At 35.3% G+C, this 26,396-nt stretch overlaps 1 protein-coding gene across 2 annotated transcripts in view; it reads right to left on the bottom strand.

The window, feature by feature from the left end:
* Positions 1-26,396, bottom strand: part of BLTP1 (bridge-like lipid transfer protein family member 1) — a 183,745-nt gene that overhangs the window by 60,684 nt on the left and 96,665 nt on the right. For both annotated transcript variants that reach the window (XM_068989706.1, XM_068989705.1), the window contains exons 41-51: positions 24,316-24,535; positions 23,695-23,853; positions 21,771-21,946; positions 18,721-18,896; positions 15,668-16,374; positions 14,998-15,237; positions 14,403-14,496; positions 11,911-11,961; positions 7,602-7,808; positions 5,666-5,904; positions 1,410-1,654 (exon numbers count right to left, since the gene is read on the bottom strand). In XM_068989706.1, coding sequence (XP_068845807.1) covers positions 1,410-1,654; positions 5,666-5,904; positions 7,602-7,808; positions 11,911-11,961; positions 14,403-14,496; positions 14,998-15,237; positions 15,668-16,374; positions 18,721-18,896; positions 21,771-21,946; positions 23,695-23,853; positions 24,316-24,535 — 2,514 coding nt within the window. The remainder of the gene's footprint in view (positions 1-1,409; positions 1,655-5,665; positions 5,905-7,601; positions 7,809-11,910; positions 11,962-14,402; positions 14,497-14,997; positions 15,238-15,667; positions 16,375-18,720; positions 18,897-21,770; positions 21,947-23,694; positions 23,854-24,315; positions 24,536-26,396) is intronic.

Here is a 26,396-nt window from a genome sequence, read left to right on the forward strand (position 1 = left end):
TAAGTGCAAAATACAAGTAAGCAGTCTTTTCTTAAATGAAAATTCACATAAAGTCTAAGTTGCACTGGGTATGTTCATTGTGGATAGAGTAGTATCAAGTGGGTAAAGATGATTTTCACATGTGTCTATTTCAGGCCATAGTAAAATGGGCAACTCTCAGAGAGATGCAACTTTAGACTCTTTCAAATGTTTATAATTAACTGCATTCTCAGTAAATTTAGGATGGTGTTCTGCCCCAATTATAAACTTTATATCTTTATAATAGCTAATATGAGTAAGGAATTATGCAATATACTAGATTGGATTTGCTTTATTTTCTGTCAAATGAAATATTAATAATAGTATTGCTAAACTAGAGTTTGGGACACTTATTTTTCAGAAGTAGAAAGCAAAAATGAAATAGGCTTTATAACCTACTTTTTAGTAAGTAAATATTAGACTTCTAGCATGTTGTACATGAGAGGTTCTAGGACAAGCAGAGTCTAAAGAAGGCAAACCAGACTTAACTATATGCTACAAGCTGTAATATTTCTAGAAAGAAGCTAAAGAGCATTCTTATAAATGCTTCAGATTCTAGAGAATAAAATTTATAAAACATAGTTGTCAAACTGATTTCTAAAAAGGTTGCAGTTTTTTTTGACAAAGTAAGCTGAGGGACAAGCATGCCTTTGATTCAAGCATCTGTCAATTGATAGCTGGGGGACTTAGGGAAAGTCATTTAATCTCTTTAAATTCAATTTTCTACTGTAACAAATTAGGACAGTAACAAATAACCTGCTTACCATGAATCATATGAAAAACATACCTAAATGCTTTTTAAACTTGTGATAACTGTACAGCTAGAAAGGGAAAAAATAATGATGGACTCAGGTATGCTTGTTTTCAACTTGCCCTAGTACAGAAATTAGTCTGTGAATGTGCTTATAATTATTTTCTCTCTCTCTGTGACCTTTATATTGTTAATAAGTATATATACCTAGATGAATCATGTAACCACCCTAAAGGTTCAGTTTTTCTACTTATAAATGAGAATAAAATATCTATCTCAAAGGGCTGATTTAAGAACTGTTCAAGTCAGTGCACATGCAGCACCTGACAAATGTTAAATACTATTAGCTTTTTTATAATCAAAGGAATAATTAAAATATTGCAGAGATGCATGTGAAAACTAATATAATAAATATGAATCCAAAGATGACTAAAACAAGGAAAATATGTTTAAATAAAACTATAAGGAGAGAGATACCTGTAAACATACACACACTCCCATCAGACACAGTAAAAAATTCTGTAAGAATAAATGATTTGATGATTTCTCTCAAAAATTTGGATCACTACATATTTTGGTACACCTAAAGCCAAAAGACTCCTAAATTACAAAGAATAAGAAAATTTAAAAGTGAACCTACTTCTGCCACACAACGTAGATAATTTCCCTGTAAATAATACCCTTGTTTAGAAGGTAGTTCATCTATACTCCACACTTGATCTGAGTAACTATCATGCTCTTCCATTATATATTTCCCTGACATAGTAACTGGAGGAAGGTTAAGACTGGCAGAAGGAGGAATGGTTGACATATCTGTGGCAGAAACTTTTGAAGTAAAACGCAGTCTGTGATTTGGCAGCTCAAATGTAAACCTGGTCTGTGCACCTGTAAGAAAAAAAGAGAAATTATTTTTGTTGTTCAGGTGCTCATTCACTCATTTCATTACTTACTATTTCCAAAAATGGTGAGTATGAAAAAAAAGTATGCATTTCCCAAAACCTATTTTTAAAGATATGAGAAGGATACTTTAAATTTGCTTAGAAAATTTTCCTGTCTTTAAATATATGTAGCCCCAAAACTTTGGCCACCTGAAAAAAGCTGACTCATTGGAAAAGACCCTAATGCTGGGAAAGATTGAAGACAAAAGGAGAACGGGGCAGCAGAGGATGAGATGGTTAGATAACATCACCAACTCCAATGGACATGAATCTGAGCAAACCCCGGGAAACAGTGAAGAACAGGGGAGCCTGGCGTGCTGCAGACTATGGGGTAACAAAGAGTCAGACATGACTTAGTAACTGAATAACAACAAATGGTTACTATAAACAGTCAGCTAGTATTATTAAGCCAGCAAATATCACTTATTAAGCCTAATAGGTGTGCAGCATTGGTGCTAGTTCAGTTCAGTTGCTCAGCCATGTCCAACTCTTTGCGACCCCATGAATCACAGCACGCCAGGCCTCCCTGTCCATCACCTACTCCCGGAGTTCATTCAGACTCACGTCCATCGAGTCAGTGATGCCATCCAGCCATCTCATCCTCGGTCGTCCCCTTCTCCTCCTGCTCCCAATCCCTCCCAGCATCAGAGTCTTTTCCAATGAGTGAACTCTTCACATGAGATGGCCAAAGTACTGGAGTTTCAGCTTTAGCATCATTCCTTCCAAAGAAATCGCAGGGCTGATCTCCTTCAGAATGGACTGGTTGGAGAAACACTTTAAAATGTTTTTTATTTCAAAGAAAGTAGAAAAGAAACTTCCCTTATTACAAGAGTTAAAACAAGAGAAATTCACTAAGTGCAAAAACAAAATAAAAAAACAGGAAACACTAATCCACGCAATGTTTTCATTGTGTGAGAACAGTTAGCAGTAGATAACTTCCTCCTGATCCCCACCTGGTATGGAAGTAAACAGTGAAACTGTCAAATCAATTAAATTATACTCAATGAAAACATTCATTAAGTATAAAATTATATAATTGCATGTATCTTTGACTTTAACAATAGTTAATACTGGGACCGTATTCCAAATAAGGATATGGCATGAGTTGTAGTATACTGCTGGTTCTGAACACTTAAATCAGCAATTTGGCGTGTAGTTGTTCAATGATAAATATACAACCTAAACCATTATTCAGGCCAAATTTCCGCATTTCCTTATGAGGGAATTAAGGAGAAGCAGAAACTTTATTAAAATCAAGATCTGTGGCCAGGAATAAATACATACCCATACACACACACTATATAAATACATACACACATTTATTCACAAATCCTTATTGCCAAATTCAGACTTAAATTGAAGAAAGTAGGGGAAAACCAGTAGACCATTCAGGTATGACCTAAATCAAATCCCTTACACACAGCTGAAGTGACAAATGGATTCAAGGGATCAGATCTGATAAACAGAGTGCCTGAAGAACTATGGACCAAGGTTTGTGACACTGTACAGGAGGCAGTGATCAAGACCATCCCCAAGAAAAAGAAATGAAAAAAGGCAAAATGATTGTCTAAGGAGGTCTTACAAATAACTGACAAAAGAAAAGACACAAAAGGCAAAAGAGAAAAGGAAAGATAAACCCATTTGAATGTAGGGTTCCAAAGAATAGCAAGGAGAGATAAGAAAGCCTTCCTCAGTGATCAGTGCAAAGAAATAGAGGAAAATAACAGAATGCGAAAGACTAGAAATCTCTTTAAGAAAATTAGAGATACAAAGGGAACATTTCATGCAAAGATGTACACAATAAAGGATAGAAATGGTATGGACCTAATGGAAGCAGAAGATATGAAGAAGAGGTGGCAAGAATACACAACAGAACTATACAAAAAAGATCTTCATGACCCAGATAACCACAATGGTATGATCACTCACCTAGACCCAGACATCCTGGAATGAAAAGTAAAGTCGGCCTTATGAAGCATTGCTATAAGAACAAAACTAGTGGAGGTGATAGAATTCCAGTTGAACAATTTCAATTCCTAAAAGATGATGCTGTGAAACTGCTGCCTTTAATATGCCAACAAATTTAGAAAACTCAGCAGTGGCCACAGGACTGGAAAAGGTCCGTTTTCATTCCAATCCCAAAGAAAGGCAATGCCAAAGAATGCTCAAACTACCGCACACCTGCACTCATCTCACACGTTACTAAAGTATTGCTCAAAATTCTCCAAGCCAGGCTTCAGCAATACGTGAACTGTGAACTTCCAGATGTTCCAGCTGGTTTTAGAAAAGGCAGAGGAACCAGAGATCAAATTGCCAACATATGTTGGATCATCAAAAAAGGAAGAGTTCCAGAAAAACATCTTATTTCTGCTTTATTGACTATGCCAAAGCCTTTGACTGTATGGATCACAACAAACTGTGGAAAATTCTTCAAGAGATGGGACTACCAGACCACCTGACCTGCCTCCTGAGAAATCTGTAGGCAGGTAAAGAAGCAACAGTTAGAACCAGACATGGAACAACAGACTGGCTCCAAATAGGGAAAGGAGTACATCAAGGCTGTTTACTGTCACCCTGGTTATTTACCTTATATGCAGAGTACATCATGAGAAATGCTGGGCTGGATGAAGCACAAGCTGGAATCAAGACTGCCAGGAAAAGTATCAATAACCTCAGATATGCAGAAGACACCATCCTTATGGCAGAAAGTGAAGAAGAACTAAAAAGCCTCTTGATGAAAGTGAAACAGGAGAGTGAAAAAGTTGGCTTAAAACTCAACATTCAGAAAACTAAGTCATGGCATCTGGTCCCATCACTTCATGGCAAAAAGATAGGGAAAAAATGGAAAAAGTGACAGACTTTATTTTCTTGGGCTCCAAAATCACTGCAGATGGTGATTGCAGCCATAAAATTAGAAGACGCTTGTTCCTTGGAAGAAAAGCTAAGACCAAGCTAGACAGCATATTAAAAAGCAGAGACATTACTTTGCCAACATAAGTCTGGCTAGTCAAAGCTATGGTTTTCCCAGTAGTCATGTATGGATGTGAGAGTTGGACTACAAAGAAAGCTGAGTGCCAAAGAATTGATGCTTTTGAACTATGGTGTCAGAGAAGGCTCTCGAGAGTCCTTGGATTGCAGGGAGATCCAAGCAGTTCATCCTAAAGGAAATCAGTCCTGATTATTCATTGGAAGGACTAATGCTGAAGCTGAAACTCCAATACTTTGGCCACCTGATGTGAAGAACTGACTCACAGGAAAAGACCCTGATGCTGGGAAAGATTGAAGGCAGGAGGAGAAGGCATAGACAAAGGAAGAGATGGTTGGATGGCATCATCAAGTCTATGGACCTGAGTTTGAGTATGCACTGTGAGTTGGTGACGGACATGGAGGCCTGGTGTGCTGCAGTCCATGGGGTCGCTAAGAGTCAGACATGACTAAGCAACTGAACTGAACTGATTCACATATGTGTATATATGTTTTTAAACTATTAATGTAATTTATAATGTTGATAGAATGAGAAAAATATTTTAATTTTAACAGACTGAAAAATAGGATACATTTCAGAAAAAAATACAAAAGCAAAGTGCTTTTGGAGAGGATACGTAAGGATCACAAAACACAACCTCTGATAAAAGCTAAACAGACTCAATGTGAAAATAAACCAAGTTATTCAGGCTATAGGAACCTAACAGATGTAAAAATGTATTCAACTTAAGTTGGAAATGGTCTCTAAATAGTGGATAACTCTAAAGACTTCAAATGAAAACAGGGTCCATGATGGTCACTCAATGAAGTGTGTTGCTATTTTTAAAAACAGTTAATGAAATTTAAGTGTTTTAATTAAAATTATTTAAATTTTCATATAAATCTATAAAACCAAATTTGCCTTTCACCAAAATATTACTAATACTCAAATCCACTAATAAATTTTAAGAATGAATTCAAACTTTAGTGTTACCCGTCATTCCGTGGCTTCTCATTCGTCCCATCTTGTATTCTGCTTTCAGAGATGGTAAAAGTGCTGCGCCAATGGCTATACCATCTAACATGGCACTGAACTTAAGGACGATAGGCTTTTTCTCTAAACCTTCTGGTAGCTGAGGAAATTCATTTGTTTCAATAGGAGTTTGATTAACACTTGTTGGTGTTTTTTCAGAAGGTAGGGGGGTTGCAATATCTTCTTTTACAGGCTGTGGGCTATAAAGCAAAAATAAAGTTTAAATGGTGGAAAAGGGACACAAACAGAACAGCTACTAAGATTTAAATTGTATAAAAAATAAAAATTGTATAAAATTGGAATTCTTAATGAAAAATAGCAAAAAATGAACTGTGAACATGTTTTCTTTTCAATAGCAGATCATATTAAGTCTTCCTCAAACAGCCACTGAAAAATGATGATCTGGAAAAGTAAACAAGAAGTAATAACAATATAACTGGATGTTAAGGCTGTCCCAAGATCATTCATATCATTAATGTGAAACCAGAAGTTTGTCTGATTCCAGATCCTATGACTTGACCATCATGCAATTCTGTTGATTATTTGCCACTATTATTACTACCACTATGAATAATAATAACTAACATCAACAAAAACAATTAATAGTTATTTGAATGTCTCCTATGTGCCAGGTACTATTCTTAGTGCCTTGTGCATTTCATATCATTTATTCATCAAACAAAATCCTGTGAGTAGGTACTAGTATCTTCATTTTACCAATGAGGAAGCATAACTATGAAGTTGTAAAATCAGTTTTGAACTCACTCAGTCTGACTCTGGGCTTCCCTGGTGGCTCAGTGGTAAAGAACTCGCCTGCCAGTGCAGGAGATGTGAGTTCAATCCCTGGGTTGGGAAGATCCCCTGGAGAAGGAAATGGCAACCCACTCCAGTATTCTTGCCTGGAAAATGCCATGGATAGAAGGACCCTGGCAGGCTATAGTTGTGTCTGCAAAGAACTGGACATGACTTAGAGACTGAGCACACACGCAGGTTGACTCTAGAGTCTTTATTTTTTTTCTAACTACTCCACTCTGTTTGCCAATACATTCTAATAAGAAGAAATTCCTTAGAGAATTTTGTAACTAAGGCTCATATATACATTCTGGATTTCATATTCCAGTGACAGGAAAAACATGTGAGTCATTACTACTTAATCAACTAGACATGAATTAATACTACATCAGAATTTAAAGATCTAGAAAGAACTGGAAAAAAAAATCACTGCTTTAAGCCACCATCAAAAAACACACTATGTCTTTCTGCCTTATAGACTAGGAAAAAAGGAAATGTAACAAGGCAAACTTTTACCTTTTACTTAAATTTTTATTAGTTATTCATTAGTAACAGCTTTGGAGACCAGGAAAAGAGCTCAGCAGTACAAACCCTGGGTAAAGGTTACTCTGCAGTCCCATTCACTGCCTTTTAAAATACGCAAATGGCACTATCAAATCCTTCCTTGAACCACGTACAAGAATTTCATATGAAGGACAGCCCAAAACCATGCACGAGGCATAAATGGCCCTGCAACTTTATAAATCTATGTAGTCACAAATTTCAATGAAATTAAAGGAAATAAAGATTGTTACAGTCGTAGAATTTTTCAGTTTGCCTTTTAGTAGTACCCCTTTATAATGTCCACTAATCCTTAGGCTCTCCTAAGCTTTACTGATGCAATATGAAAGACTGACAATTGCATCTATAACACACTACTTCAATAAAACACACTACTTCAATATGATTCTTCCACAATCATGTTTAGCTACTTTTCACTCGCCCCACTATCCATAATAGTCACTACTCCAGATGTAACCTCTGTCTTCCTCCAAACTACTGTTAACACAGCAAAAAATGACATGAAATACTATACAGAATCACAAAACTTGAATAAATAACTTACGCTGTAGAAGGCTGTCTGATGAGATCTGAGATCTGCTTAGATAGTTGGTGAGAACTTCGAACCATCATGCTGTGCAAGGTGGCAGGGTGCTGGGGAATATTGATGCTGATAGCTCCTACTTTGAACACAGCGGCATTGTTAGTCTTCAATCCCCTCTGGGCACTGTAGAGGGCTTGAGACTTGGCAATACTACATTTCACTACAGTTCTATTAATAGAGAAGGAGGATCATTAAAATATGGTCAAATAAAGAGAAATTTTGAAAATATATTTTGAGAGCAAGACAAATGCTTTTAAATCATTTATTGAAGTAAGTAAGATTTTTCATGCATTTAAATCATACTGAAGAAATAATATCTTCTAAAACTACTGACATACATTTTATTTTGTTTATATGGAATATTATTCTATTTCTTTAATAAAGAGTTTACAGAAGAATATCTATGTGCTTATATGGAAGAGAATGAACACTGACACATAACACATATACAACACAAAATTCCATTTTTATTTTTCCCCATTCAGAACTCCATTTTTCTTCAACTTATTTCCGGCATCTCTACAACCACTAAGAAAATATAGACAGTGAACTTCAAAAGGAAGAAAAACACCATTATACCTCTTAAAATCTAATCAGTCAAAGAAATTAATCTTATAATCAGCTAACAAGTTAAAAGAAATTAATGAAAAAGATGAAATTCAACTTGCATTTTCCATTTTTTTTTTCAGTGAGTGGCAAAGAAATGATACAAGTCCAATTCATAAAGAGTAACTACTACTTAGTTAAAAATTGGTAAGTTTTACCAGTACAGATATAAAATAGAAATACTGTCTTTCTTGGTTTCTTGTTTTTTCCTTCTAATACCTAGAAAAATGCTTTGAACATGGCAGACACTCACTGAATTTTGTGAAATAAATGAGCAGAAAGAAGTACAGCAGAAGAATGACTCAACGCTACAACTGTGAGATTCCACAGATAGCATGTTGTGAAAATCATGTATGTAAAGGTCATGATGAAGCAGTCCTGACACAGACAACAGAAAGATTCATGTCAATGAAGTACACCACTAAAGGCCCTGTCATAAACTGAAAGCTTAGCATAAACGTTATCTTTCAAATGGGCACAGGATACTTGACAACAGAGTAAGCAAAACACACAAAGTGCAAATTTCATATAAACTACAGATCAGTTCACATATATTTATCTCTACTTAGGCTACAAAGGATTCATTGACTATTTATAGTCTCAAGGACCTAAGGAATCAATGCATTACATTTAACTTATATTAGAACAAATCTTGAGAAGCGTTAAGAGTGGTTCTATCAGAAGTTTTGATTATTTACAAATAGTGAAATCCAGGTAATATACTAACTTCAAAAATGATTACTACAGAACTATATCTGCCTTCTTCTTCAAAGGAAACTGCTTTCAAAGACTATCACTGATTAGAGGAAGGAAAAAAGTAATCTATGGAACTGTTCTAACCAGAATGATGGCAGATTTTAGAATGCTGACTAGTTACTGAATTTTGAATCTTAACTATTCTAATAATTAAATGATTCCATTTTAAAATCAATTTCAATATAAGCCAAAACACTTAGATGATGCTAAAATGCAAAGGACTTTATACTTGTGAATAGCATTCACTTACTGAATAAAACTAAGCATAAATTTACAAAGAAATCTTGTCATCATGACAGTCAAGAAATTCTACACCTATCTTACTGTTTTACTTTTATAATCTATAGAAGTCTCCTTAAATGTTACTTTTGATTATAGTAGCCTATACACAACCCTTGATTTTCAATTATACACCAAATGTCAGAATAGAAAGCGCTGACTTCTCTGCTACTGCAGATCTGTGGTATTACCAGTGGAAACTGTGATGTTAAGAATTTCAAGGACTCTGTGTTGCCCAACTCCAGAGGGCATCATTCACACTGGAGGCTACATAAATGATGCCCATGACTATAGCGTGAGTAATGTTTCTTGGAGCTAGACAACAGGATAGTTCTACACTGATCAAACTGAGCCAGACACTGCAGAGAATCTGATTAACTCTTGTCATACGGTACATGTTAAAGATGTAAGGAGACCCAGAATGTGGAATTAAACAATTTACAAGCTGCCAAATGAATTAACTATTCATAACTCTATTTTACAGAGAAGGCAATGGCACCCCTCTCCGGTACTCTTGCCTGGAAAATCCCATGGACAGAGGAGGCTGGAAGGCTGCAGTCCATGGGATCGCTGAGGGTCGGACACGACTGAGTAACTTCACTTTCACTTTTCACTTTCATGCACTGGAGAAGGAAATGGCAACCCACTCCAGTGTTCTTGCCTGGAGAATCCCAGGGACAGGGGAGCCTGGTGGGCTGCCATCTATGGGGTCGCACAGAGTCAGACACGACTGAAGTGACTTAGCAGCAGTAGCAGCAGCAGCAACTCTATTTTAACTCTTTAAAGATCTGTGCCTTAATCTGTATCATGAAACATGTAGTAAACTTTTACACAGGAAAGAAGTGGTCAAAGTCTTTTTAAACAGATAACTATAAAAACCTATAGCATGCCAGGCATGCCTCATATATGCAAAAAGTTCACAGCAAGTGACCAAGAAGTTTGGTTTGAGAATTCATTGCCAGTGCTGGTCTGTTTGACAAAGTTCTGCTAGATGCACTCTGAACCTAAGTTATAACGACCACAGTGTCTAATGAGGCAAGGAGTTTCCCTCATCTTCTTTTTCTTGTGTCCAGACAATAGGGCCTTATAGGTAGACCAGCCATGCTTATCCATGCAGGTTAAGAATTTGAGGATTTAATTCAGGGCCTCATTATCTCTATCTCCAACCCCACCCTATTTCCTTGACCAATCAGGCCCAAACTTTAGGGCAGGAAAAGGAAGGCACCTGACCCATGCTGCCTGCCTCAATTCAGTTTTGCCTGAAAATCTCTACAGTGGGGACACAGAGTGTTATGATCACATATTGTCTAGTTATCTATTAAAAATCACTGGAACTGTCTTTCCTATTTGGCAATTGTACTTTATATGTTAACTCTCCTAGCAGGAAGGCCTGAAAGAGGAGGGAGTAGGCTTATAAAGTGATATTATGACAGAACTACCTCTCATTTGCTTACCGTTCCATCTCTGAAACCTAACAGAGTGTGCAGACAATAATTTGTAACCTAGAATCCTAATTAGTTGAGTGGATGAAGATGTGATCTTCAGTCATTAAAAAGCATCCTTTCTAAAGCCATGTGTATTTTTTTGTTATACATCCAGAGAACTCAGTGATAAAAAAAGAAACAATCAATCTTCTCTAGCTATTACAAATACTAAAGTGGAAATCGCTATTTTTTTTCTATACCTTTTAACATGATATTAATATGGAAGAGTGGTTTCCAAAAAATAATCAATTTTCTAATTTAGTATTAATGCATTTATTCTTTATTAGTACTTTAGTTGGCTGATGAAGTGATATAGATCACAGATAATCTCCAAAAAGGGTTGTTGATTGATGATATTTTGTCTATGGCCTATTATCAATACACACTGAAATAAATCTCACTAGTTATTGATAATCTTACTAGCCTAGAACAAAATATGCAGATTTAACTAAATTTATTCAGCATACTTGAATTTTATAGAAAATATTCAAATAAATAATCAGTGCTAAGTAACATACTAAATTGTCATGGTGGTAAGATTCATATGACAAATACTTATATGTAATGCTTGGTATAGCTCACTGCCACAAAATATCAGATATACATAGGTAAAATCAAGCCAGTCAAAAATATTAAAGTATATACAGTACAAAAGCCACATATAAAATTTGACAATAGAGCAGCAAACTCTCTCCATCTTAAAGACAGAATTAGAAGGATGAGCAATGTAGATATTTTCATATATTAGTGTTTTAATAATTAGTTTTGCAAACCTGTCAAAACTCTCTTGCAAAGTTAAAAATTTCAGCTTCGATTATCACATCCAATATTAATGAGGATTTGTGATAATATAAATTTTAATATTAACAGGTCTTAGCACAAAGCAACATAAAACTACAATTTTGAATATTTCAACAATAAAACAAGATATGAATTACCAAAAAGGTAGTTCTTACCTGTGTGTCTTCCATGAATATTAACAAACTGTATAATCTATGAAAGGATCTATATTAAAGCTACAAAATAATAACTAACTACACACATTCACAGCCATGCAGATAATCTAAATATTAATATTTCATCTCTAAAACTATCCAATACAATGTTAATCACAAAGTCCATGAAAAAGAATAATAATGACATACAGAAACTCTTGTTTGGCTGTGCTTGTAGGAGATGTAGGAAAATCCTCCAGTCTACAGATGAAGATTCAAGAGAAAGCAGGAAAACAAAAAGGAAGCAAATAAACATTCATGCATAAATTAGTTACAATATGACCAATCATCTGGAAAGCTTTTATTTCCCATTTTAAAAATTTTCACTCGAAGAACTTTTTCAACTTTTTGAAGTTCCATTTCCTTTTAATTGAAACTAGAAATGAAAACCCAAAGAATAAATTCAGAAAGTCTTATTAACACTATTAGAGTTTGGTAGCGAGTAATAAATAAAGTTTTATTTTTTTAATGAAAAAGTTAAGGGATCTGGCTTGACCTCTTTTTTTAGAGGCAAAAAAATATCAACTAATAATTAAAAAATTATTTTATAAATATGTTTTGCAAATTTAGAGACTATTTGAAGCCTTCTCTTAGCTAATGGAGATAAGAGTTTTGAGAGGATGGAGTAAATAAAACACAGGAGACATTTAAGGAAATCTGTTATATTTCTGAATAGGTTAAAGTAACCATGATACTTTAAATTCAGAGTCAACAAAGGAATCATGAAACCTAAGTCTGTGGTGACTTTCTTTGAAGCATCATAGTGAGGTAGAAGGTGTGGCGATTCAGGCACCTCTTCTTCCTGACTGTATGACTTGCAGCATTTTAGGAAAACACTCTGATCTTTCCGAATCTCGATTTATTACAGTGGGGATAAAACCGCTCCAGTTAATAGGATTGTAGTGAGGACTAAATAATGTATATGAGGTTCCTGGTCCACAATAGATGCTCCTTTAGATTGTAATTATACATAATACTACCCCTCCTCCCATTCTGAATGGTCAGAAAATATCTTATCTCACAACTACTGGAATTTCTGGTCTTTAGAAAGCCAGCTTAGGAAATGTGATCTGGACCATTTAAGCAGCTATAATGAAATATACTCTTTGGTTCTAGATACACAAGTCGAAACTGCTCCAGCAAGATTTACACATCCATTTCAGGAAATGTTCCCCAAGACAGTCATCATATTACCCATGTATGAAATGTCATGAATAGACCTGTAATAAGTCAATTTTTGACTAATATTTAAGTTTTATAACACTGAACTAGATCCTCTATTTTGTCAATATTTAGCATGACAGATGCTTTAAGGGACAATAGCAGGACATTAACTAGTTACTAAAAATGAGCAAATTCTCAAAATTGACTAAATTATCAAAATACAATTTGTAGTTATAGTATAAAACTGCTCCACTGAAGGGAAGTTAGGAATGAAGGTATATATTCCCAAGTGTATGAGCAAAGTCAATGGTTAAATGTATTGACAACTAATTAGTGATCTAAATATCATGTGTAAAGGTAATTATTATTAGAACAATTTTGGACAGATCCACAAAGAGAACATGAAAAGGTGAGAGCAAAGAGTCAAAAGAAAAGCAATATGGAATGGTATACTCACTGTAGAAAGCTTATTTATACTATTAGGAGGGTCTCATAGGCTTTATTGTTAAATACTTTAAAAGAAAAAATGGCAAGATAAAGTTTTGAAACCCAGCATGAATACTGGGTAATGATTAGTTAGTAAAATCAAGAGACAGCCTATTTTCTGATTATAATTTTGTTTTACTTATTTGAGTTATGTGATGTAGGGAACAAGGTATAAAGAAGGTTGAGAAGTGCTTGCAAACGAGACTCTCAACCAGGGCTGAACATCTTGCAAACGAGATGTTCTGCCCAGTGTAGGGAACTAGGTTTAAGGAAGGTTGAGAAGTGCTTGCAAACGAGACTCTCAACCTGAGCTGAACATTCTTGCAAACGAGATGTTCAGCTAAGAATCCTGTTTGTTCCCGTGGGAAAAGAACATTTCTTGCACATAAGGATGTTTCTCTGATTCCTCAAAAGGAACAGACCCTGGGACAAAACGGATTCTAAGTTGATAAGGAAGTTCCCCAAAACAAAGTCTTAGCTGCAGTAAATAAGTCAAGGTAAAGGTTATTTTGCCCTGCGCCTGCGCACTGTATAGTCTCGGAATCATAGTGCTTGGCAGCTTGCCTTGTAGGTTGTTGTGCAAGGGATATAAAATAAAGCAGCTGTAAGAAGCAAGTGTTAAAATATAAAGATTTAAACCACTCTGCAGTGTTTGTGTTTCATTCCGTCGCCGGCAATGTGATCTCTTGCATCTTATATGTTTAGCTGAAATTTACACTGTAATCATTTTTCCTGTTACACAATCTTAAAATGTACCGGCAGTCAGTTTTTTAGGGTGGCAGGACTGGCAGTAAACCAATTTTATAAAGAGAGCAAATAATTTTTTCTGAAAAAAAATTCATTTGGTGACATTCTTAGTGATAGAATCACCGTATCTGGCAATATTATATAAACCGCAAGCCTTACTAGGTACGGGATTCATCCAGTGAATTTTAAGTTTCCTATAAAACTATAACAAACAACTTTAATAATCAAAAAGACAACACACTTACTGTATATTTGGTGTAATCCCTTCAAGCAGCACAATATTAACCCCACCAATATGAGCAGTGGCACATGTCTCGGTCATCTTTTGATGTAAAACATCTTAAAATGTGGGGAAAAAAAAACCAACTATGAATTCTGGAAATTTAGTTGCACTTCATATTAAAATTTCATTTCATCCATAATACATTCAGTGACAAAAGATAATTTTAAAGATACAATGAAATTTAAACTATTCCAGAACAAATTTTTAAAAAATTTCCTTGAAGGTTTTTTCTTTCCATCCATTCACATATATGTATGTGTTATGTGTCAAAACTGGAATAATGCAAAATATGTAGTTTACGATGCCATTCATGCATTAAAGAGCCTAATGCCATTAAATAGCCCAATGACATTTTAAATCTCAGAACTAGCAGCACAGAATATTTAGAAAAATTTTAAACCATTAAGAATAGGAAAAAACTATGTACACTAGCACTCTTGATCCATATAAATGGGAAGTTCCATTTTCTGAAGAAAAATCACCACGTAGGAATTTATGAGACATGGCATTGGCTTTCTTCAGAAAAGTGGCACTCCAGTATCAGGATGTTATCATACCTTTCATTTTTTCCTTAAGCGTAAAACTGCCATGAATCCTCTTCAGTTCCGATTCCATTGTTAGCCCACCAATGTCTGCCTCCAGGTGTGTGCGGTTCACCATGCCAATCCCAAACACTATCAGAGTAACATGCTGAGGTTCAGCAGTGACCAAACTACGTTTCCTCTTAGTCACACTAGTATTGTCTTGTTCATTCTCAAACACAACTTTACATGTCGGCTCTGTAGGGCTCCGAACTCCTTTAAGTAAATGGAAATATGTGGGCTTAGATACTGCAAAATGGAAGGACGCTACCTTGTTTTTCTTTCCTTTACACTCCAAACTAGCCCTCTTTGTCCTCTTCTCCACCAAAATGATTTTTGAAAATTTCCACTATTTTCCCATGGTCATATTTGAAATTAAATAGGAGACTCAGGTATTTGAAAGCAGGTCTATCCGAATTCTTTAAGAGCTGACTGTGTAAAAGTTAGAAAGGATGGGAAAAGGGGCAGTAGAATATCTGATCACCATCACTGTTCTCTCTCCTTGGTGACTGCCAATTCTATGCTTTCAATTACCCATTTCTTATAACAATAAGAATACACGATGAATAACCGGTCTTTTTTTCAATATTTTTTTAGTATTATTGCTGTTCTAAACAGATTTTTTTAATATAAAAATATCCATTACCTGCTGGTCCAAATGTTTCTGAAGATTTTTCCAGTATTCCTGTTGGATCAGAGATAAGTGAATAGAAGTTAAGCAATTTATACATATTCTGCCAGCACTCAGCTGAAGGCTCGCTTTGTTCTGATACCGTAATTGAATCAGAGTCATCCATGTGGATAGTCATATGATCCACCACATCTTTTGAACCTTTCCTAGACACTTTTGAAGTTCTTCTTTCAGATCTTCCTAATGAATTTTTGTTTCGAGACTCCTTTTTGTTATTCTCGTTGTTGGTTCGTTTGTTCTTTGTATTATTTACTCTATTGCCACCGTTAAGACTTCCCCTAGAACTGCGGCTGAAGTCGGATGAGCGGAAGTCCCGGTGTTTTCTGGTTTTGAAAGTAGGTGTTGGGGAAGCTGATCCGGCTGTATACCTGCTAAGTTTAATGTCAGTCTGAGTCGCTTTGATGTCGTCTATCATTGTACTAAATTGATGAATGAGACGAACTAAAGCCATATCTACATGCTGGCTTATTGACTGACAGGAAATAGTAAAGTTGCAGTGAAAAGTATTATAATAACGCTTATTGAGATCATGAAAAGAAAGAGCACTGGTAGAGTTCTGAGGGGTGCACACGGATTTTTCCATTACAACAGCGCTGATGCTAAAGGTTTCCAACATCAATGCCGGTTTGAACTCAAGTGGAGGAAGATTCACATGGCCTTGCCTAAAAATGTGGAAAAAAAAAAAGAAAGTGACAAGGTTTTTTTTCTTTTTCCCCAGAATCATAGTCTTTATTAACTTGTTAGCAAAATAATCGGCCTTAAGTCTTCTTTCTTGATCTTATTCTACGTCGAGTCCAAATCACACTTACATACAATTCAGTAATTTTAAAAATGATTAAAAATGGGTGGTATGTGTTAGTCACTCAGTCATAAATGGGTATTTTTCCAGAGAAGACATACAGATGGCCAGCAGGCACATGAAAAGATTTTCAACATCACTGATTATTAAATACAAATCAAAACCATGATGAGATATCACCTTATGTATGTTAGAATAGCTATCATCAAAAACAAGTGTGAGAAATAACAAGTGTTGGCAAGGATGTGGAGAAAAAGGATTCTCATACACTGTTGGTGGGAATATAAATTGGTATACCACTATGGGATATAGTATATAGAGATTCCTCCAAAAATTAAGATTAGAACCACCTTATGATCCAGTTTTCTTACTTCTGGGTGTTTTTCCGAAGAATACAAAAACACTAATTCTAAAAGATATATGTACCTCTGTATTCATCACAGCATTATTTACAATGGCCAAGATATGAAAACAACCTAAGTGCCCACCAATGGATGAAGAAAATATGATAGACACACAAAGTGCACACACACACAGAATACTACTCAGCATAAAAAAAACGATGAAGTCCTTGTCCTCTACAACAACATGGATGGAACTTGATGGCATTACGCTAAGTGAAATAAATCAAAAAAAAAGACAAATACAGTATGATTTCACTTGTGAAATATTTTATATTTCACATGTGAAATATAAAAAACAAAAAGCAAATAAGATAAATAACGAAACCAAACAAAACACACACACAGATACAAAGAACAGAGTAGTGGTTACCAGAGAGGTAGGTGCTGAGGTAAGGGAGGGGAGAACAAAATGAGTAAGGGAACTCAGATGTATGACAAAAGGAAACTAATCTTTTGGTAGCAAGCATGCTGTTGTGTATACAAGAGTAGAAACAGAATGTTGTGTGTGTATATATATATAATGTTATAAATCAATATTAACTCAATAAAAATAAATTTTCAGAAAGTAAATGGAGTTATAAAAGAAAACAACTGAGTATGAAAATGTTGGCACTTCCATCTAGAAACTCTAGATATGCAGCTCATGGAACTCAGAGAAGGCAAACTTACTGGCATAAAGATGTGGTCATGACAAAAGGGATGAAGCTATCCCAAAGAAAGTGATGGGGGCTGAAAAGAACTAGTGAAGACATTTTACAACACTGAAAGTGCAAAGATAAAACACTGGAAATTGCTTAGAATGGAGTATGACATTTGCCAAAGGACAGAAAAGATGCTCCTTCTGTGTTGTAAGCTACATGATGTAAGCAGACAAGGACTATACAAACTACCCTCTAGTTTTTAAAAAAGAAAACATTTTAATTCTCAAATGTTTCTAATGTTTTAAACTGTATGCATAAAATATCAGTTTTATTATATTTTTCATTTTCCTATACATGTATAATAAACAGTAAAAGACTTTCTAATATTTTAAGAAATATTTTTCCAGGTCACAAAACAAAGGTAATTTTCCCCATTAATCTTAATAATCATTAAGGTCACTTCTGCAGTGTTTCAGCTTGCCTGGTTACTGTTATGGTACCACACTACTGTGAAAGACAAGGCTATACTCTCAACGTGACGTCTACTCTGTTCTTAATGGAAAATACTACCTGCTACCAGTCAACTCAGAAAGGAGGTCAGGAATAAATTCTAAGAATAATATATAAAATTAATCCATAAGATCATAAAATACTACTACAACAGTAAATAAAGTATATTTATCAACATTTGTGCTTTGGCTGACCCTGATACATGTAATTTTCATGGCTTCCCTGGTGGCTCACTGGTAAAGATTCCACCTGCCAATGCAGAAGTCATGAATTCGATTCCTGGGTCGAGGAGATCCCCTGCAGAAGGAAATGGCAACTCACCCCAGTATTCGTGCCTGGGAAATGCCATGGACAAGGAGCCTGGAAGGCTATGGTCCATGGGGTCGCAAAACAGACATGACTTAGCAACTAAACAACAACATACATGTACTAACATCTTACAAAAACATATCTAAAAATAGGTCTCACAACCTAGTGATAAAATCAACAAATTATTAAGAAAACGTAGCAACTATTTCTGTTAAGCGGAAGTTATCTTTTCATTAGGCTATTAAAATTACTTCCGCATAAGCACTAGAAGAAAGCAAAGTTAAAAAGCAGATATTACAACTTCTGTACAAATTTTTACATATAACCAATAATAATGCAAGACACCTTCTTGCTCTTTTGCCTTTTCTCTCTTTGGCCGTGTCTGAATCCACAATATCTGCTCTAAGGCAGTCCAAAGTCCCTGAAAATGAAAGGTGTTCTCCGAAGTACATTCGGTAGCAGAGTGGCATTGTGTCCTGTGACTGTATCCCTGTATGACTCAGAAGAGGTTTGAAAACAACCTAAAAGATATAACACATTTATATTAGCTCAGTTTATAATTCAACATTTATTGTTGCTATTTTTCTTACATATTATCTCAGTACATATTATTACTATACTGTGAAGGGAAAAAAAGGCCTTGTATAATAAATATGTTCTAATTTTACTTAAAACAGTATTTTTGAGCACCTATTATGTGCCAGCCATCTTCACATTAATCATAAACACAAAGTTCCTTGATTGTGCTTGAGTGAAAGTACAAGGAAAATAAAATTAGTTTAAATCATTCTACTTCTTATTTTAAAAAAGGCATGGATATCTACTGTGTTTCCATAAATATCTGCTATAAAAGGTTCAGAAAAGAGCTTATCAATTAGCTGTTAATATAAAAGCATTTTATATGTTGTATTTTTCATAGTCGATCTATTTTTAAATGGTATCCCTTGGTTGCAAAAGTCATTTAACATTTGCTGACAAAGAACTTTTACATTTTAAGTATCATATATGCTGTGGAAATACATCACTCTGGCTAAGTCTCTAGGTAACTGAACCTCATAGTCACTAAGTGCTAACCCAAATAAAAGCAACTCTATGTATTCACAGTAGATCAGTAATAATAATCCTGACTACTCATTCTCTGCTGCATGGTTCCTTTTCCTTCTTCTACATCCTAAACTGCCTTCATTGACTCCCTTATCTTTTTCACCACACATTCTCTTTTCCTGAGCTTAAAAAAAAATCTGTCAAAATGGAGATGTGCCATTTTTGCAGTGAGCCTCCAGTCTACATTTTCACTTGTCTCTATGTCACCTCATTTGTTTGTGCTTAGGAAGACAGGCTACTTACTACTCCTGTGAATGCCTGAAGGTCCAGAATGACAGAATTCGGACAATTCACTCTATACTGGAAATTTAGGGAGAATTTTTCTCTCCCTTGTATATTTGCTTGGCATACGCTTTCTTGGGTTTACTCTTTCTTGGATTTGATCTTTCATCCCAAAGGAAACACTCTTCAAGGTTCAAGCCATCCTCCATCTTTCCTAATCTTTGTTATCTGTATGACCCCTAGTTAATCATGCAAACCCACCAGTCATTTTAGTTCTTTCCTTCTCCCATCCCAGATTACCATCCTAAAAGCCTTCTCTGGCCATGGAAATAACCAATGCTTTAATTCCGAAGTTAGGGGACTTCCTTTTTCTCTCATATTCTTACCTTAAACTCCTTTTCAGCAATTTCCAAGACTGCATATTACATCTTATCACCTCACTTATCTTGCTACATCTGCTTTGGATTAATCCTCTTCTATTCCTGCTGCTGCTACTGCTGCTAAGTCGCTTCAGTCATGTCTGACTCTGTGCGACCCCATAGACAGCAGCCCACCAGGCTCCCCCGTCCCTGGGATTCTCCAGGCAAGAACACTGGAGTGGGTTGCCATTTCCTTCTCCAATGCATGAAAGTGAGAAGTGAAGGTGAAGTCGCTCAGTCATGTCCGACTCTTCGCAACCCCATGGACTACAGCCTACCAGGCTTCTCCGCCCATGGGATTTTCTAGGCAAGAGTAGTTCTATTCCTATAGCTAAGCTAATAAGCACAATAAGAGGTTCTAAATAACTAGACTTTCAGCAGTATTTGGTAATCCTTCTGTGGATCTGTGGTGAGCTCTCTTTCAATTTCACTCCAACCTTTATATATATTTAAATCACCTTACATAGTTTTTTATTGTATTACTTAATATTACTGTCTCTGGTCGATTTTAGAGTTTTATATTTAAAATGCTATAGTTGTCTCTAAAAATGTGTATTGGATGCTAATAAATACCATGAATGTTTATCCAGGCCAAAACAAACATAAAAAATTATTTCTTTTCTCTTAAAAAAAAAAAAATTGAAAAAATCCCTAAAATAGACTCCAATTTATTGGAGTATTGAAGAAGTAAATCTCAAAAAAGTTTAAAAGTGCCTGACACATTTCTTAATGTAAATCACCTCCTACTGTGATAGAAAACTGAGGCTGTAAATTTGCAAACTTATCAGTACAGTTATGAATTGTCCATACTGCCTTCCCAAACATTCTCAGGGGAAAAAGTACATTTTATGTCAAAAAGTTATCTCTCTCTATAAAGGACTCTAAATTCCAACACTTCTCATCCCTCTCTGAATCTTTCTCTATCAGTTTGCCGTTTATTTTTTTTAGAACTCTCTTAATTCGTCCTAAATAAAAAATATGCTCAGGTCTCCTTCATCCTGAAAAGATAACACTTCTAAATACCTATCTCCCACTCTCTCATTTGCCTTGGAGAATTTTGTTTTCCACTTCCCACATTTAGTCAATTAAATAAGACCTCCACTGTATTTCTCTTTTACCTTATCAAAGGCATGCCCACCTAAGCTAAGAGTTTCATTACCACTTCCGTGAACTATTTTATTAACTCATCTTTTCACTTCTAGTTTCTCCATTTCAATCCACTTAACACATTGCTACCCATACAACATTTCCACATGTACAATTATTCTTCTGTTCTAAAATCTTCAATGCCTCCACATTGCTCACTCAAGCCTTCACAGAACACTTAAAACTGTAGGAAATGATTAAACTTAAGTTTCTAGTCCTATTATTTAGCCAGTCTCTATCCCCAAATAACAAGAATGTTGCTGTATGAGGCAGACTAACTATATACCATTCTTCAGTTTAATGAATATCTATATATGCTTAATTTGTATTTATAATTAACCTATGTACTTTTTAAAGGCTCCTCCTTTTACATGAAGGGTTTAGGCAGATAGGCAAGGAAAAAGATTTTCAATGGAATTCCACATGCACACACTTGATGGTTCCAACTGCTAAGTACTGCCTAATACACAGTCACTATAGTTAGGGGAAAATGAAGTGGCTCACCTGAGCATCAGCAAGCTGTACAGCAGGAAAACCTTGGTTGGCTTCTTCTACACCTGCCACATCATCCTGACTAGTGCTATGCTGAGAATGTGTCCCGTCCAAAGTATTCTGGTCACTAGACAAGACAGTGTTGAAATCTGAGGCTGAGGGTATTGTAGGAAGATTGGGTGCAACACCTAAAAGAAAGTATTCAAAAATAAATTCTAAATTCTTGGGAAATGAAAATAACATAAAGGGATACAGCAAAGTAAACTTATGAAGCTTGCATTATGTTACCAGACCATTTAAATTGAGAAGGAAAAAAAAACACATTTTCAGGTTATTTTACAGACACTAATAAAAAGTGAAATTAAACTATATTTTCAGAATAATATCACTCATCTTCATACATGAAGTATGTATTAGAGCCAGTCAGTCCAAAATATAAAACTATAGGGCTGGAAGAACTTTGAAAAGCATTTGATATCCCATCAGCTTTGCACAGAGGAACAAAATTATAGATAGGAGCATGGTTATATGGCAAAAACTGTAAGTGTCACAGAATCCCCACATATAATTTTCTTCCTAACTATTATTTCTCAAGGCAAAACAAAAATAAAATGGCATCTCTTCTTTCTTCCATACTCTGTTATCTATTAACTCGTCAGGCAACAGATCTGTGATAGAGAGGAAATGTTCCTTTTGGCTCTCCTGAAATTTAAACTCTGCAGTAGTGAGATTAGCTGCAGGAAAGTGCTGAGAGCTGGTGGAAGAACCAGCCTTCTATCTCCTTCGGTCAAGGGCTAATACTAGGAATTGGCATATCTCTGCACACCTAGAGTCAGAATTAGAATTGGTTGCAGATTCAAATGTGGTCCACACACCAGCCAAAAAATAAAACATACTGAGTAGTCATTTATCAGTCACTTTTCATAATTTCATATTTTTGTTTGAATAGAATTTAAAAGTGATCCAAATAGATGTTACAAAGATTAACTTCAGCTGCCCAAAGTAACTAAGAACAAAGGCTACTTCACATATTCTTTTAAAAAATATATACACACTTTCACAATAAAATCATACATACCTATAGGACATTTGGAAAAATAAGAGAAAAACAGAAAATGATAGGAAAGGACTAACTCCATTTATGTTATTGGAAACAGCCACCAGTATTTCTTTGTGAATTCTATGCCTATTTTCCTGCTACTTATAAAGGCCCCTTTAAAATAAATTTTTGTTATTTGTTTCCCTCCTTAAGGGCAAGAATCTTACTTTATTGCTTTTAGTACTTCTTTAGATTTAATTAAATATTTAAGTAACTATAAAGAGTATGTGCTGCTGTCCTTAGTTGTTCTATCATGTCTGAGTCTTTGCAACCCCATGGACTGTAGCCCATCAGGCTCCTCTCTCCTTGGGGATTCTCCAAGGCAAGAATACTGTAGTGAGTTGTTATGCCCTCCTCCAATGGATCTTCCCAACCCAGGGATTGAACACAGGTCACCTGCATTGGAGGCAGATTCTTTACCTTCTAAGCCACCAGAGAAAAATGTTTATTATTACTCCGCAGAGGAATCTGGATAAGCTGAAAGTATTTTCTGTATTGTAGGTATATGATATCGTCATTATACTTTGCATTTTTTCATTTATCTCCTTTTGGTACTTTGAAAATTAAACCAGACACATTAAATGGAAATTTTAAACTCTTTAAATTATATATATCTCACACTTGACATATTTGCCTTTCCACAAGAACACTAAGCTACTGCTTATGATTCTCTCAATTGCAATATTATCAAAGGCATTTCGTAAATGGGACAATTTCAACTACATGGTAAACTTAAATCTTTGAGATAGTTTTAACCATCTTTTGAAAAACAGGATTTACTATAACTTTACAGGCACCCCTTAGACAGTTAAGTAAAATAACATGATAGCTCAATACCTGTTGGGAGACTATTGTGTCCTGATTTTGTGACAGGAGACTCCTGTACCACACTTCCTCGGTTACCCACAGCATTTGACATCCAGTTATAGAAACTCACAGATGATGGCTCAGATAACAAGGGGTGTTCAGATAACATATCAGAGGCCATTGTGTTTCCTGAAAATAAAGTTTTACTGAGTATAGCAATACTTATGTATTAAGGAGCAGAAAACGTGATTTATGTAATCATTTTTAGAAACTCAGGTTAAATTATCTTCCTTTTGCATATGTCTTTAAAACTCACTACATACTCTTGGCATTTGGATATTAAGGCATTAATAAATAATTTATTGAGACTATAATGAGAACAGATTCACTCTTGGCTGGTCTAGACAGCATTACACACCATGCCTAGGTTGAAAGTAACAGCAAATGCTACAATTTAAAAATGGAAACTAAGAGACACCAACAAATTAAATGGGAGAGTTTCCCACAAAACATTCTCAAAGATAAGTTGTCATACAAAAGATTAGGTATGCATCCAAAATATATATCTGAATAAACATAAGTCCTATTTTTTTTGTTTTGTTTAAATCTCCCACAGAAGTAAACTGATAATTGTCAGAACTAAGGATATACCTGTTCTCGTCAGGGAGCTACTTTTCACTGCTGCACTACTTCTCTGAGGGGTCCCTTCCAGAAGGTTGTGCAAGCTTGGAAAACTTCCGGTCAGGTAGCTGAGTAGGCTTTCCTTCCTTGGACTCTCCTTAACTGGTACTCCTGCACGTCCCACATGCACTGGAGAATCTGTGGCAGTGTCACCACTGGTATAGCTCAGAGAATGGTACGGATGAATGCCCTACAGAGAGAACAATATGGGGTTCTTTCTTATGCACATAAAAAAGACTACGGATAACCACAATGACTCACTGTTTTTATTACTATATTATTCACATTAATACCACAGTGTCTACCTAAACAGTCTGTGTCTACTAGAACTTCAGTGAATCTCAAATGTATGTAACAATGTTTTAAAACTCTACAGTACAATGCCAAGGAACGCATTTAGTATCATTCACTTAATTTTAACAATGATTAACCTCCCTTTGGGGGCTTCCCTGGTGGCTCAGTGGTAAAGAATCTGCCTGCAGTGCAGGAGACACAGAGACAGGGCCTTGATTTCTGGGTCGGCAAGATCCCCTGGAATAGGAAATGGCAACCTGTTCCAGTTTTCTTGCCTGGAAAATTCCATGGACACAGAAGTCTGGCAGGCTACAGTCCATAGTGTCACAAACAACTGGACAAAACTGAGCACACTCACAGCTACAACTCCCTTTAAAATCTAAAGTGGGAGTCTAGTATCAAGACATATATCCCAAAATTCTTCATACTATACCACCTTTCTTAATACTCTGATAATAAATCTCTGTGCTAAGACCTGATTCTCTGTAAAGCTCTAATATGCCAAAAAGAATTTTCAGCAATTCTCTGAAGAAAATTAAAAAAATCAAAAGTTACACAATTGACCAATCTCTATCTGATCTGTCACATCTAAGACTGGAATTCCAGATCAGTTTAAAACAGTACAAAGAAAGACCATGCAGACAGAAATATCCTAATAAGTGGAGATCTGAAACAAAGTACTTTTAAATTTCTGTTATTTTTTTTTCATAATCCATAAACAAAGGAATGTTCAAAAAATTTCTGAGAACAGCATTAATAGCAATGTGATCAGAGCTTTTGGAAAGATCATAAACCAGGAATAATTCTAGGGCACATGTGTATATCTATGGCTGATTCAAATTATATATGGCAGAAACCAATCCAACATTGTAAAGCAGTGATCTTCCAATTAAACATAAATAATTTTTTTAAAAAAGAAAAGGAGTAATTCTAAGACAGATTAAGGGGCTGAAGATTTAAAGTGTCCCAGGCTTGTAACTATATTGCAGAAACAGAATAAGCCTTATAGCCCAAACTTTAAAAAATGTATATCAAACTGTCATTAAATGTTTTCATTATAAGAACAATGTTAACACAGAATAAAACTTTCAAAAGCATAAAGACTAGCCAATAAAAAGCATCTCCTGAACTCCAGTCTACTAGATCCCCTGCCCTCAAAGTCCTCTTAACCATTTCTTATCTATCCTTCTATAAATAATTTGCCTATATAAGTACATATACACATTTATCCTTTTTAACACAGAGATATATATTGTCCTATACCTTATTTTTACTTGAATCAATGTGCTTTGGTGATCATTCCATGTCCATTTAGAGATCTACTCTATCTTTTTGAAGTCTTCATAATATGCATCCATATGAAGGTACACTATTAGTTCTCATTTATGTTGCTTCCATTATTTTCTTATAAACAGTGTTGTAAAGAACATTCTTGGACATATGTCTTTGAGCACTCAGGTTAAAAGGCATTATGTTTAAAATTTTACAATTAAAAATTGACAAACTGCTCTTCAAAGAGGTTATGCCAATTTGCACTCCCACCCAGTACTTGTATGAATGAAAATGTCTTTTTTCTTACATGCTCAACAACATACACTATTTAACTTTATTAACTATTTAAACTGTATATTGATCATGCACTACCAGTAAGACTTCTCATTAAAACTAATAATTATAAGCTGATCAACATTTTTAACATTTTTTCTACTTTATTTTTTTAATTTAAGGATATTTATTTGCATGACAGAATTTTGTGG

This window comes from Capricornis sumatraensis, chromosome 17 (assembly GCF_032405125.1).
Source record: "Capricornis sumatraensis isolate serow.1 chromosome 17, serow.2, whole genome shotgun sequence".
NCBI classification, from domain to species: Eukaryota; Metazoa; Chordata; class Mammalia; order Artiodactyla; family Bovidae; genus Capricornis; species Capricornis sumatraensis.